The 13,938-nt window shown below is 48.8% G+C and overlaps 1 protein-coding gene across 2 annotated transcripts; it reads right to left on the bottom strand.

Moving 5' to 3' along the window:
* Nucleotides 1-163: 163 nt before the first annotated feature.
* Nucleotides 164-5,325, bottom strand: LOC143809782 (uncharacterized). 2 transcript variants are annotated; one of them, XM_077292786.1, is made up of 3 exons: nucleotides 4,867-5,325; nucleotides 2,409-2,537; nucleotides 164-1,468 (listed from the first exon to the last, which is right to left on the bottom strand). In XM_077292786.1, the coding sequence occupies exons 1-3, from the start codon at nucleotides 5,243-5,245 to the stop codon at nucleotides 885-887; spliced, it is 1,092 nt and encodes a 363-aa protein (XP_077148901.1). In that variant the 5' UTR covers nucleotides 5,246-5,325; the 3' UTR covers nucleotides 164-884. The 2 variants fall into 2 exon arrangements, with proteins under 2 accessions (XP_077148901.1, XP_077148900.1); XM_077292785.1 differs by having other exon boundaries at nucleotides 164-2,537.
* Nucleotides 5,326-13,938: the final 8,613 nt, after the last annotated feature.

Raw genomic sequence — 13,938 nt, 5'->3', positions numbered from 1 at the left:
TTGACCGGCATGAAACTGACAGAGGAGCAAGGTTATATAGCGACTCCCACATCCTGATAGGAGCAGGTGAACAGAGGGGATGATGCACACAAGTACAATTCCACAAGTGGCCACCGGGGGAGCCCAGAATCCAATTTCACAAGACTGCTACGACCCACGAACGTTTGCTCCCCCTGAGTGAACACGCAACAAATTGTATAAACTTTAAAACTTTTATTGGGAAATCTGCTCATAACATTTCCATCTTTTACTTTTGGAAAAATATTCTGGTCGCAGCTCATAACAGGCACTGTATGCCAACAACTGGGTGTAGGGAGATAACTGCCGACCGGACTCCCGGGCAGGTAACTTCACCACCAATCAAAAAACTCCACCCTTCCGCAGCTGCGACTTAAGGATCATTCTAATAAACAGGGACGGGAGGGCGGGAAACGGTCCGGGTCCTGGGACGGATGTGGCCACAGGAGCTTCCCGGCGCCAAGATCAGGGAGGAAGCCACGCCCCCCGCCAGGGGAGTTAACCCCATATTCCACTGGGTTCACTGAAGGGGAGATCTCTGATTCAGGTAACAGGGAAGGCGCAGCAGTCAGGGGACAGCGGCATAAGCCGCAGTGTCCCTAAGACTGCTACGACCCACGAACGTTTGCTCCCCCTGAGTGAACACGCAACAAATTGTATAAACTTTAAAACTTTTATTGGGAAATCTGCTCATAACATTTCCATCTTTTACTTTTGGAAAAATATTCTGGTCGCAGCTCATAACAGGCACTGTATGCCAACAACTGGGTGTAGGGAGATAACTGCCGACCGGACTCCCGGGCAGGTAACTTCACCACCAATCAAAAAACTCCACCCTTCCGCCAAGGAGGAGCGAATAACGAGAGCTACGACCCCCCCAAAGAATGCATCGCCTGAAGAACTCCTTCTCTAATGCCGTTGAGAAAGATGTCTAAACCCGCCTCATTCAAATGTACACCGTCTGGAAGTAGAAAACCGGAATTATCCCCCTCCAGCCGGTGGTGCCGTACAACTACCCCGTTCTTGAATCTCACGAAACGTGAAATCCTTTGGTTGAGCGTGCGTCTGGATCTCTCCATAGCATTACGTTCCCTGGCGCCTCGCCAGACCACCCTTGGGATTATCTCAGACCAGACTAAACGCATTGACGGGAAGAACATCGAGAACTTGTCCATATCCGATCTCATCAGTGTAAGTAGCTCGACCAAAGAAAACGACGCCAGATCATTTCCTCCGACATGAATGACCACAATGGTGGGGGATGATGTCACTCGTGAAATATGAACAATCTCCGGCAGAACTCGGGACCACATCATGCCTCTCAATCCACGCCATATCACATCGACGTCGTTGAATCCCAGGGATCGCCCTCCTGGGCACATTTCGGCACGTTGCGCAGCCCAGTAAATGTAAGAATGGCCCACAATCCAGACGCTTGGACGTCCACCATCTGAGAATGAAATGTAAAGTTAGCCAACAGCCACAAACCAAACAACCAAAACGTTCCCCAATAAAATTGAAAGCTGACTCCCTAATATATTGACGGAAGGCCAAGAAACTTCATAATGCTAAATCAGGCCTAATGTACCTGGTGAAACACCGGGATTTCCATCTGCCCACCCTTTGAATTTCTGATTCAAAAAGCCCCGCTCTAGAAGCCTCTGTTGCTGCACCTATCCGGAATGAGTGAGTTCCAAACTCATCCGAGGGGAATCCCAATAGTAACAAAATACGTCTCATGACGGCTAAGAACTGCCCCGACAATAGGGGGAGCCCGTTCTCGTGAATGAAAAATTGTGAACCGTCCTTCCTGAATTGTGCGTAGCGCCTGATTAACTTCAATGGGCATATGGCATTGTTAATGGCAAATATCGGGAACCAGGTACCCCTACCATCCTGGTCAGTTTTGGATTTGCATATTCTTACCCTTAAACCATCCTCGCAAATTAGGATATCCTCCCGCTTAAGGCCACCAGGTTTTTTCAGGGCGGTGGGAACAATCTCGCTGACCCGCATGGCCCCGAAGAATGCTATTCCAAAAGCAGCCGATATTAAGGCAGCCTCGTATCTAGAGTCGCAAACGGATCCCGCAAATTTTACCATGCTAATTAGTAATTCAAAAGTTATAGGACGCCTGTTGTCATTGTGTTTGCTTGCCCGTTGCCATCCTTTAAGTATCTGAATGACCAGAAAGTGTTTCGTGGAATCCGGCCAACCCCGTAGCTTGAAATGAAATGCCAGTGCTGACACACGGTTACGTGCCACTGACCCCGACACCCCCATGGAATGCATTTTTGATAAAAATGCCATTGTCACCTGCATACGAGCCTCCTCCGAAGACCCCACCGGTTTGCCAACCGCTAAAATACACCACTCCTCCCACGCCTTACCATAGGCTTTCCAAGTCGAAGGGGCTATCGATGATTGTATCAATGGCATCAGATCCCCAGGACATCCCAGATCGACAGCGGGCAGTCCACCTCTACCAAGTGTTCCTGAGTACGTCGTTCCTGTACCTCCTGCAACGAAAAACCGGTTAAAGAACCACTAACCTCCTCATTGTTGACGGATATCGCCTGCGCTTTTAACCAAATATTAAACATTAGGCATTTCAACACCAAGAACCTAATCAGGTCCAGGACCAGCGGTGAAGGAGATGCTAGGAAATTGATGGCATGAGCCCCGCTGATGGTGCCAAGTTGCAAACGGATCTGCTTGTTGGCCAATAGCGGACCCCAGACCTCTATGGCAGCCGCCACGGGGAGGAGGTCAATCAATGTGGGATCCTCGTTCCACTTCCTGAGGAACCAAGAAGCAGGCCAATTGGCGGAGCATAATTTGTCACCAAAGCGAACGCTGAAACCAGAGCTACTGGATGAGGTGAATGCCAAACCCAAGTCGACGTTGGAGCATTCAATCTCCTGAAAGCAAGTCCTACCATTGTAGTTGCTTAAAAACAGCTTCCAAGTGAACAAATCAGAACGTAACTGTGTCGTGATCCTGATTCTATGATGTTTCTGATTCACCCCTTTCGTGGCTAGTATCAATCTGCGCGAGAAGATCCTGCCCATTGGCATGACCCTGCAGGCGAAATTTAATGAGCCGAGCAGAGATTGCAATTGGGTTAATGTGACCTTACCAACAGATATACAACCATTGATGAGGTCCAGAAGCTTGTCAATTTTTTCCTTTGGCAACCTAAACTCCATGGCGATAGAATCGATTTCAATGCCGAGGAATGTAATCACCGATACCGGCCCAACCGTTTTTTCGGGGGAAAGTGGAACACCAAAATACGCCATGGTGTCTTCGAATTGGGTAAGGGCTTTGGCACATACGTCTGAACCCGCGGGACCGACTAACAAAAAATCGTCCAGGTAATGTGTGATGGAATTCAGCCGGGTAACCTTACGAGCAACCCATTCTAAAAACGTACTGAATAATTCAAAATAAAAAACAGGAAATTGAACACCCCATGGGGAGGCAAGTGTCGTAATAGTATCCTTCCTCCAATTTTGCCCCAAGTAAATGGTGGCAATCCGGGTGCACGGGGAGAAGACGGAAAGCCGATTCTATGTCTGATTTTGCCATAAGGGCACCCGGACCGGCACTTCTGACTAGATCAATCGCTTTGTCAAATGAAATGTAAGTAACGGCAATATCCTCGTTGGCTATACCATCGTTGACAGACCTACCCTTGGGGTATGAAAGGTGATGAATTAATCGGTACTTACCCGCTTCTTTTTTGGGAACTATACCCAGGGGCGAAACCCGTAAGTTCGGGAACGGGGGGGAAGTGAAAGGGCCACGAAAACGACCCAAACTGACTTCCTTCCCCAGCTTCTCTGCTAGTATATTAGGTAACTCCCTGGCTGACTGTAGGTTGGGTGACGATTGTGGTATAGGTGACCAATTAAAAGGAATGAAAAAACCAAAGGAGAAACCGACACGCAGCTGTGCAGCGGCCGACTCATTGGGGTATTTGTCCAGCCATGGCCCCATTCTTTTTACGCTCACCGGCGTCGTTAACCTCGCCTGTAGAGGGGGTTTTTCCTGCGCTAGGTTTCTGGTGCGGGCGTGTGCATTTTGCCAATGGGTGGGGGCCCCCGCATGATGAACACTCGTGTTTGTATTTACATAGCCCATAGAACTTGCAGTGCCCCTCGTTGAATAACCAGCAAGAACCTGGCCTGCGAGTGGCTGTTGCTGTGGCGTTGCTGTTGGACCCGGTAACGGGCCCATGAAAGGACTGGGTCGTTCTCTGAGCCATCATCAGACGGAGCCATGAATCCGTGGCTTTCGTACCCCATCCCAATTGAGGATTGACGGCCAATCGACGGCGGAAATCTTCATCATATTTCCACCAAGCCGATCCGCCGTGCGATTTATAGGAATTATAAATGCTATCTAAATATATAAATAGCTCAGAGCACCTTTCAGGATGCCTTTCTCCCATGACGCAGCCCATGACCGCGAAAGCTTGCAACCAGTTGTTAATGGTTTTTGCAACTTTTGGCTTGCGTTCGTAAGTTTTATCGCCCAACCGCCTCTCTCTGTCAACCGAATGCTGATCCGTGGAAACCAGAGACCAAATGTCAATGAAATCGTTGGACCAAATTTGCTCCTTGATGGCGATATCCAAATGGGCTCCTAAAGGAGGGACTCCACAGAATAAGCCATCCTTGTACACATCCGGCCGAGGAGGAGGTGGCTGGCTGGATAACCCGGTTGGTTGCAGCAATTTTGGATTGACATAAATCCTGCTACCTGCGATATTATTGGCTACGGAATCTGGCGGGACGGCGTTGGCTCTCTCCCCACCCCATGCCCCAATAAAGGGGTACTCACCAATTGATACACCGACATTCGGACAACTGGCCTCCCGTGTCGCAGAAGGTACCGGGTCTTGATGCTCCATGTGATGTAAAGACCTACGGCGAGAAGACTCCTGCCTGTGTGACCTGCCTGACGAACTCCCGGATGACGAAGGCGAGCGCCAGCGCGACGATCTGGAACGTCTACTACGCCTACTGGACCTAGATCTATGAGAACGCCGTTTGCTAACCCGACGCTCCCGCTTTCTGCGTGCGCTTCTGCGATGTTCTCTAGGGGACGATGATGAAGAAGATGAGGGTGATCTGCGCGCGGAGCGGGAAACCGCACTCTGTCTATTCTCCAGAGCCGGCGTACCAGCACCCTGAATTGGGGCAGGAGCACCGGTTGCCATCAGCGAATGCGACGCTGAGGCGTCCTGGTGTTCAATTACCGACGCTTGAGAGGGAGCGATATGCCCGCCCGGCCCGGGTGGACCCTGTGTGCTAAAAATTAGCGGGAAAGGAGGGTATTGGGATTCCCCCCCCAAACTAGCCTGGGAGAGCGTGCTATGAGGTCCTTGCGCTAACACTAAATGGCGTGTGCCCACGTGCTGCTGGGTTATAGCTGCCGTTTCCATGCTCCTGTCTTTGTTATGCACAGCCTCCCCTGTGCTCCCTGAGAGTGAAGGAATGCCCCCCTGCGGGGCATCCGGCTCTCTTATTGCTGTGCCTGAGTCCTGGGATGAGGCAGATGTCCCTTGGACCCCCCCCATATTGCTTCTAAATAATAGCGATGCTGCAGCCTGCCCTGCTGACACTTGCTGGCCTGAGCTCCCTCTCAGAATTCCCGGGGCAGAAGGAGGTACAACACTGGTTTCACTCCACACCGTACCCTGAGTCTCCCCAACCTTCCCTACGGCACTCTCCCCAGACTTCCTGGCGCCCGCCGCAACAGATTCGCGCGCACGAGCGCTGCGCGCGCTCCTTTTTGAAACTAACGGCGGGCTCAGCCGTGCCGGAGGTCGGGTAGCTCTGTTAGAGCGCCGACCCTCCGGAGGCGCTGCCTGCATCGCGGTAGGGAAGGAGCTGTCCCCGGTCAGCAAAGCTGCTAACCAGGCGCTGCCTTCCCTACCGATCCTATCCCTCACCGCACATGATAGCGGATCCATGTTCCGGCAGCCCAAACGGTCCGGGTCCTGGGACGGATGTGGCCACAGGAGCTTCCCGGCGCCAAGATCAGGGAGGAAGCCACGCCCCCCGCCAGGGGAGTTAACCCCATATTCCACTGGGTTCACTGAAGGGGAGATCTCTGATTCAGGTAACAGGGAAGGCGCAGCAGTCAGGGGACAGCGGCATAAGCCGCAGTGTCCCTAACATTGCACCTTCTTAAAGGTGCTCTCTACTGGTTTTACATAAAGACGGACTCTTTGCGAAGATACGGTTCTTGGAACCTGCACTGGAGTCCTTGCTGCATACGGACTTGCGGCTTGAGAAGTTGCACTACCTCATAGAGACTTGGTCCCCTCTTAAAGGGGATGTTTGTTATGATCCCAGTGGTAGAGGATCTCTGGAATTCCGGCAAGGTCAACAAAAACAAAAGAACTGCTCTAGGGAGGTGGAAACTGGGCTAACCGCATAACTGATCCTAACACAACAACTAGAAGTAGCCGGTGAACGTGCCTACGTTGATTCTAGACGTCTCGAGCCAGCCGGAGAACTGACTACCCCTAGAGGGAAAATAAGACCTCACTTGCCTCCAGAGAAATTGAACCCCAAAGATATAGATAGCCCCCAACAAATAATAACGGTGAGGCAAGAGGAAAACACAAACGTAGAGATGAACTAGATTCAGCAAAGTGAGGCCCACTAGTCTAGATAGGCAGAAAATAGATAGTGAACTATGCGGTCAGCAGAAAACCCTGCAAAAACATCCACGCTGAATATTTCAAGAACCCCCACACCGACTGACGGTGCGGAGGGAGAATATCAGCACCCTAGAGCTTCCAGCGAGCTAGAAAATCACATATTAAGCAAGCTGGACAAAAACACTGAAAAATGCAAATGATCCAAAGTATTCAAAACGGACTTAGCTTTTCTTGCATGAGACAGACGGAAAGGAATCAGGAGGAGACCTTATAGGACTGGATACAACGATGCCAGGCAAGAGACTGAGTCCAGAGGAGACCTAAATAGGGAACACCCGCTGCTTAATGACACAGCTGGAGCCTAGGCCTGCAACAAGACATGCCTCACACAATACCGTTAGTGACCACCAGAGGGAGCCCAGAAACACAGTTCACAACAGATGTTCACATCCTGCACTTATGAACAGTGTTGCCTTAAGATGGTTGAATGGCAATAATGTCTTGAAAATGAAAGTATTGATGATGTTGATATGTGAAAGTTAAATGTAACTAACCAGTTGATTGTAAGAAATGTTCAATGATGTTAATAGAAGAATGAGGACAGGAAGTGAACCCGTAGGGGTTAGTGGTGAGTCCTCTTAGGAGCCATATGGGGATGGCTCAGTGATCTTGAACTGAAAGAAAAATATGTTCTATACTGTGTATAGTAGTGGAAGGACAGTAGGCTCGGGCGGAAAGGAGCGGTCCTGTAACAGAAAGGAGAGGCAGTAGGTCTGGAGCAGTTAGGACAGGCGGTCCTGCAGACGTAAAGTAGGAGAATGCATAAAAGTTAATTAGCCTTATATGTGATATAAGAAGGTCTTTAGTGGATTTAGCGAGTACGTCCTTAAAGGCAATGTTAACCTATTGTTCAGAATTAGCACTCAGTAGAATACCCGGTTGGGTAAGAAAAGTTATTTATAGTAAAGTTATTTAAAAAGTATTTAACCATGTTTGTAACGTTCAAGTGTCCTAACCTCCCATAAAGGGAAGCTCTGTTAAAAAGTTTACTTGTACTTGCATTTTAAAAATTGTATGTCTTTTTGCTGACATGTATTGTTGTTTTCTTCCCAGTCCAGGAGTACTGGATTTAACCGGGGGGGAATGCAGCGCCCCAGAGTCCTGGTCGTTGCAGTACTGTGGCTCCACCGCTAAGGGGGGCTATGGTACGTCTGATGGCACTGAAGGAGTTCCTCTGACCAGGTATCACATACACCAATACATTTCACAGTCTGGCCTCCAGGGGGAGCTAAGGGTACTATTCATTAGGCCACTCCTCACAGTCTGGTAAAACTGGGGGTTAGGCAGGAAGTTAAAAAGAATGCTGACTGGGTACGAACCAGGCAACACCTTGTGGCAGAGGGTGTTGCAGGGGAAGATTCGGTAGGGTCCCTGTCAGGGGTGGGATCCTGACAGAGGCCTGGCAAACAGAGAGAAAGCTACGGGACCGCGCCTGCAATTCATAGCGGCGGTGCCCTAAGAAAGGACAAGAAGCGAGATTTATTGTGCTGAGTGAGAAACGAGATCAAAGCAAGAAGGAGAATACCAGTAGGAGTCGTGCTGTAAGATCGAGGCAACATCCTACTGAGACGTAAACAACCGGCGGCCGGAACGCCGAGGAGGTACAGAGCTCTAAGCCATACTTCAAACCAACGGCAGGACAGTCAGTCACAGGCGGGCTGTCTCATCTAAATCACCTACGCAGACATAGGGGGCAACCTTAGGAGAGGGGCAACTCTAGGGTCCCGGAAGAGCTCCGAGCCTACCCGTCATACGGGTGCGTCCCAACCATAACACCTGGGAGGGACGGAAGATTAGCAGAAGATCATCTAATCGAGTTGTGAGGGAACACGAGAAACAGACACAACAGTTGTGGGGACTATCCCGTAAGCTCAGCAGGGGAGGACCACAACACATAGCGCTAGCAGGAAGGCACAGATTTCCACCTGCAAAGGGAACTCTGGAGGTGCCATCGGACCGGCCGGACTTGCGCAGCCCGGTTAACCGTATTCCGGATTGAGGACTTTGAGACCTTCAGTAAAGAGGTAAAGAGACTGCAACCTGGTGTCCTCGTTATTGACTGCGACCGGCACTACACTACCACCATCATCCACATCTATCATTTGGGCGCCCCTCAGCAGGGTCACGGACCGGGTCTAGCCACCATGACAACCCCCAGAGCAGAGACTCAGAGGCCCGGTACCGGGTACCCCTCGGCCCTGCGGCAGTGGGGGCGCTACATTCACACAGGAATGCAAAGTATATGGTACAAAGCCTATTAATGACGCCATATGTATATGGTTAGTGCAATTGTTGGAGGCCCTGAACAGGTAAGCATCTCTGCCTGTTTTCTGGTGTTTTTTTGTTTAGTATAGTGGAGGTTTTTCCTCTAATGGTGTTTTTTTTAGATTAGGACTGCCAATATACAAGGACCCTTGACGTGGGTTGGCAGCTTAAATATTGTGGCCATAATATCAACCAATACCTTGCATACATTGTTATGTTTTTGTGCACTGTATATTTTTCCAGGGTGTGACTAGGCCCTGGATGGCTCTGTACACTGTGGCCTCTGTTCACACAGGATGCATCATGGTTAGCCCGCTATACATATGGCGTCATTAATAGGCTTTGTACCATATACTTTGCATTCCTGTGTGAACATGCCACATACAGACTATTTGTTGTACGGGTGCTCCAAGCGGCCAATTCCTGATTGTAGGTTGGCTGCATTAGTATTATTTGCACCTGTGTATTTGCTATCTCTACTTGGGCCTGGTGCACCCTGGTTAGTGCAATTGTTGGAGGCCCTGAACAGGTAAGCATCTCTGCCTGTTTTCTGGTGTTTTTTTGTGTTGTAGTACTTCCCTGCTGAGTACCACGGGATAGTCCTCACAACTGCTGTGTCTGTTTCTGATGTTCTCTCTCTCCGTCCCCTAGATGATATGGCTAGGACGCACCCGTATGACGGGGTAGGCCTGGAGTTATTCTGGGACCCTAGAGACGCCCCTCTCCCACAATTGCCTCCTTTGTCTTCGTTAGGTGTTTAAGGTGAGACAGCCAACCTATAGTTAACTGTCCTGCCGCTGTTTGAAGTAGTACGTAAAGTCTCTTACTTCCCCGGTGCTCCGGCCACCGGCTACGCGCCTCAGAAGGATGTTGCCACGGTCTTAAGGGCACGACTCATTCTGGTTCTATCTCCTCTGCGCTGTGATCTCGCTTCTCACTTCTCCGCAATATACTCCGCTTTCGTGTCCTTTCTTAGGAGTTTGCCGCTGTAACACTCAAGCACGGCTCCGTAACGTTCTGTCTGTCCTAGGCCGCTGTCAGGATCCCACCCCTGACTGGTCTTCTCCCTAGCTCTCCCTAGCTACTTTCTTCCTAACTTCCTGTCCAACCCACAGTTTTACCAGAGTGTGAGGAGTGGCCTAATAGATAGAACCACCCCCCCTGGTGGCCGGAGTGTGGAGTGTAGTGTGTGTCTGTGATACCTGATCAGGTGAACTCCTTTAGTGCAATCAGACGCAACATCACTCCCCTTAGTGGCAGAGCGACATTACTGCAATGACCAGGACTCTGGGGTGCTGCATATGCAAATCCCGACACTGGGTATAGACATCGACATCGGGGATATATACACACCCTGACACCAGGGATATATACACCTCGGCATTGTGTATATACACTCACCGGCCACTTTATTAGGTACACCATGCTAGTAACGGGTTGGACCCCCTTTTGCCTTCAGAACTGCCTCAATTCTTCGTGGCATAGATTCAACAAGGTGCTGGAAGCATTCCTCAGAGATTTTGGTCCATATTGACATGATGGCATCACACAGTTGCCGCAGATTTGTCGGCTGCACATCCCAAAGATGCTCCATACAAGGCAGGATGGATCCATGCTTTCATGTTGTTTACGCCAAATTCTGACCCTACCATCCGAATGTCGCAGCAGAAATCGAGACTCATCAGACCAAGCAACGTTTTTCCAATCTTCTACTGTCCAATTTCGATGAGCTTGTACAAATTGTAGCCTCAGTTTCCTGTTCTTAGCTGAAAGGAGTGGTACCCGGTGTGGTCTTCTGCTGCTGTAGCCCATCTGCCTCAAAGTTCGACGCACTGTGCGTTCAGAGATGCTCTTAGGCCTACCTTGGTTGTAACGGGTGGCGATTTGAGTCACTGTTGCCTTTCTATCAGCTCGAACCAGTCTGCCCATTCTCCTCTGACCTCTGGCATCAACAAGGCATTTCCGCCCACAGAACTGCCGCTCACTGGATTTTTTTTCTTTTTCGGACCATTCTCTGTAAACCCTAGAGATGGTTGTGCGTGAAAATCCCAGTAGATCAGCAGTTTCTGAAATACTCAGACCAGCCCTTCTGGCACCAACAACCATGCCACGTTCAAAGGCACTCAAATCACCTTTCTTCCCCATACTGATGCTCGGTTTGAACTGCAGGAGATTGTCTTGACCATGTCTACATGCCTAAATGCACTGAGTTGCCGCCATGTGATTGGCTGATTAGAAATTAAGTGTTAACAAGAAGTTGGACAGGTGTACCTAATAAAGTGGCCAGTGAGTGTATATATATATATATATATATATATATATATATATATATAATTGTCTAAGGGTCACTTCCGTCTGTCTTTCTGTCTGTCTGTCACGGATATTCATTGGTCGTGGCCTCTGTCTGTCATGGAAATCCAAGTCGCTGATTGGTCGTGGCAAAACAGCCACGACCAATCAGCGACGGGCACAGTCCGGTGGAAAAATGGCCGCTCCGTACTCCCCTCCAGTCAGCGCTCACACAGGGTTAATGGCAGTGTTGACCGCGGTGTAACGCACTCGGTTGACGCTGCTATTAACCCTGTGTGACCAAAATTTTACTATTCATGCTGCTTATGCAGCATGAATAGTAAAAAGATCTAATGTTAAAAATAATTAAAAAAATAAAAAATAGTTACATACTCACCGTCCTTCGGCCCCCAGATCGAAGCGGCCGGTTACCGATGCTCCTCGCGACGCCCCGGTAACCGCTCCATGCATTGCGGTCTCGCAAGATGATGACGTGCGGTCTCGCGAGACCGCTACGTCATCATCTCACGAGACCGCAATGCACTCTTCAGACCGGAGCGCGCGAAGAGCATCGGTAACCGGCCGCTTCGATTCGGGTCCAACGGAGGGTGAGTATGTAACTATTTTTTATTTTAATTCTTTTTTTTTTACAGGGATATGGTGCATACTACGTGACTGGCCCATATACTATGTGACTGGGCAATATACTACAGCACAGAGCCACGTAGTATATTGCCCAGCCACGCAGTATATTGCCCAGCCACGCAGTATATTGCCCAGCCAAGCAGTATATTGCCCAGCCACATAGTATATTGCCCAGCCACATAGTATATTGCCCAGCGCCACATAGTATACAGCACAGAGCCACGTATACTATGTGGCGCTGGGCAATATACTATGTGGCTGGGCAATATACTATGTGGCTGGGCAATATACTATGTGGCTGGGCAATATACTGTGATAGAAATATATATATATCATGTAGATCTCACTTGCATGTATACTCCTCTATAATCAAATATATACTTATATACTCACAGCTAATATATACATTATAATAAATGGCTTAAAATGGCTGACAATGAACTGATATAAGCCTGATATAAGCCAGACAGATTGTATGGGGGTTTTCATTCTCAAAAGCGGAAGTTGGGTCAGATGTTTGAAATAATGCCTAGAATATAGCTGAATCTTGCTGAAACGGCAGACCAACAGTGTCAGATGTCTCAACTCTGTCCTAGACACAGAACTCAAGTTTAGTTGCTTAATCAGCAGTCATATGAGCATTAATCACAATATTCCATATATGTTTAGATAACCAATGACAGAGGAGCTAGACAGTATGGTAATTAACTAACCACCCCTGACAACCCCTAACCACTCCTTTCTATGTGAAAATATAAAACTATGTATGTACAATAAAGTTTCAGTATTGATGGAATGTTGTTCTGTCACAGTTGTGTACAGTCCATTCTTGATGAGCGCTCAAAATACTCAGTCTAATTGGAAACGGCCACAGCACACACAGGGATATATTTATCCAACCCTATTATTTCCATAACATAATGGCCCCCAACAGCGAGGCATGGATGAAACGCACGCGGGGACCCACTACTGACCGGAAAGAAGGAGGTGTTGCCGTGGCCTTGGCACAGGGGCAGGAGACTGCGCAGCTCCATAAGTAAGGTAAGAAAATGTTATCATCTTACCTGAAAGTCCCCTGTGCCCAGTCCTTGTCTATGCCTCTTGCCTGGTCAGATGTGGTCATCAATTCCCAGGTAGTGTAAAAAATCCGTAGCCACGAATCCACCCTGGGAGGTGTCTGCTGTGTACCGTGTATATGTTTTGTGTAAAATCCGAGAGAAGAAGGAAAAAGTGACTTTTGTTTGTGGTTGCTGGGAAACAGACCGCAGGAGGTCAAATCGCTCGATAAGTTATTGCAGGATTCCCGTGCATAGGAGGAACACGCAGAGTTCCGGAGCAGGTGGCTCCAGGTTCCAGGCACGGGTAGTGATAACTTAAGAGGGCTACTGCAGATTCCCGTAGTGCCGGCGATCCAGTCAGGACGTCCGGACCGGGGTGGTAGATTTCCCGCTTGTTGTGCTTCTCAGGCACTCAGGCGGCCCGGGCGCAGGTGCGTCCAGTGCGATTGGCAGTAGTCTGTTCCCAGCGCAACCTGCACGTGTCACAGAATTAAAAAGGGCATCTCTCGGATTGTCTATCTGTTTCTGTCTGTCAAGTGTTGCTTCTTTAAGAAGCAGAAATAGTTCTCTTAAACTTCCTCTTTTTTCAGCTGAAGCGGAGATATGCATTGTAAATCAAACTGTCACATCTGTTTTTTTCTGACTGTTTTCGGCTGCAATGCTGGCTATGTGTAGTTTTTTTGTGAAGAAGTGAAATTTAAATTGTATCTATCATTTTTGATGTGACATAAGTGTTTTCAGAAACGTGATTTTAGTGACATTTGATATTATTGCAATGGCATACGGAATAAAAAGAGGTGGTGTGTCTCTGACTGCATTTGAGCGCAGAGATTCTAAAAGAAAGAAAAAAAAAGGAGAAGAGGAAAGCCGTTTTAATTTTTAATTTTTTTTTTACTCTCTTAGAGGGTCTTTTTCTTTTTGCGG

The sequence above is a fragment of the Ranitomeya variabilis genome, chromosome 2, assembly GCF_051348905.1.
Source record: "Ranitomeya variabilis isolate aRanVar5 chromosome 2, aRanVar5.hap1, whole genome shotgun sequence".
In the NCBI taxonomy this organism is placed as follows: Eukaryota; Metazoa; Chordata; class Amphibia; order Anura; family Dendrobatidae; genus Ranitomeya; species Ranitomeya variabilis.
Note: the sequence above shows the minus strand (reverse complement) of the source record. Positions and strands in the feature narration are given on the sequence as shown.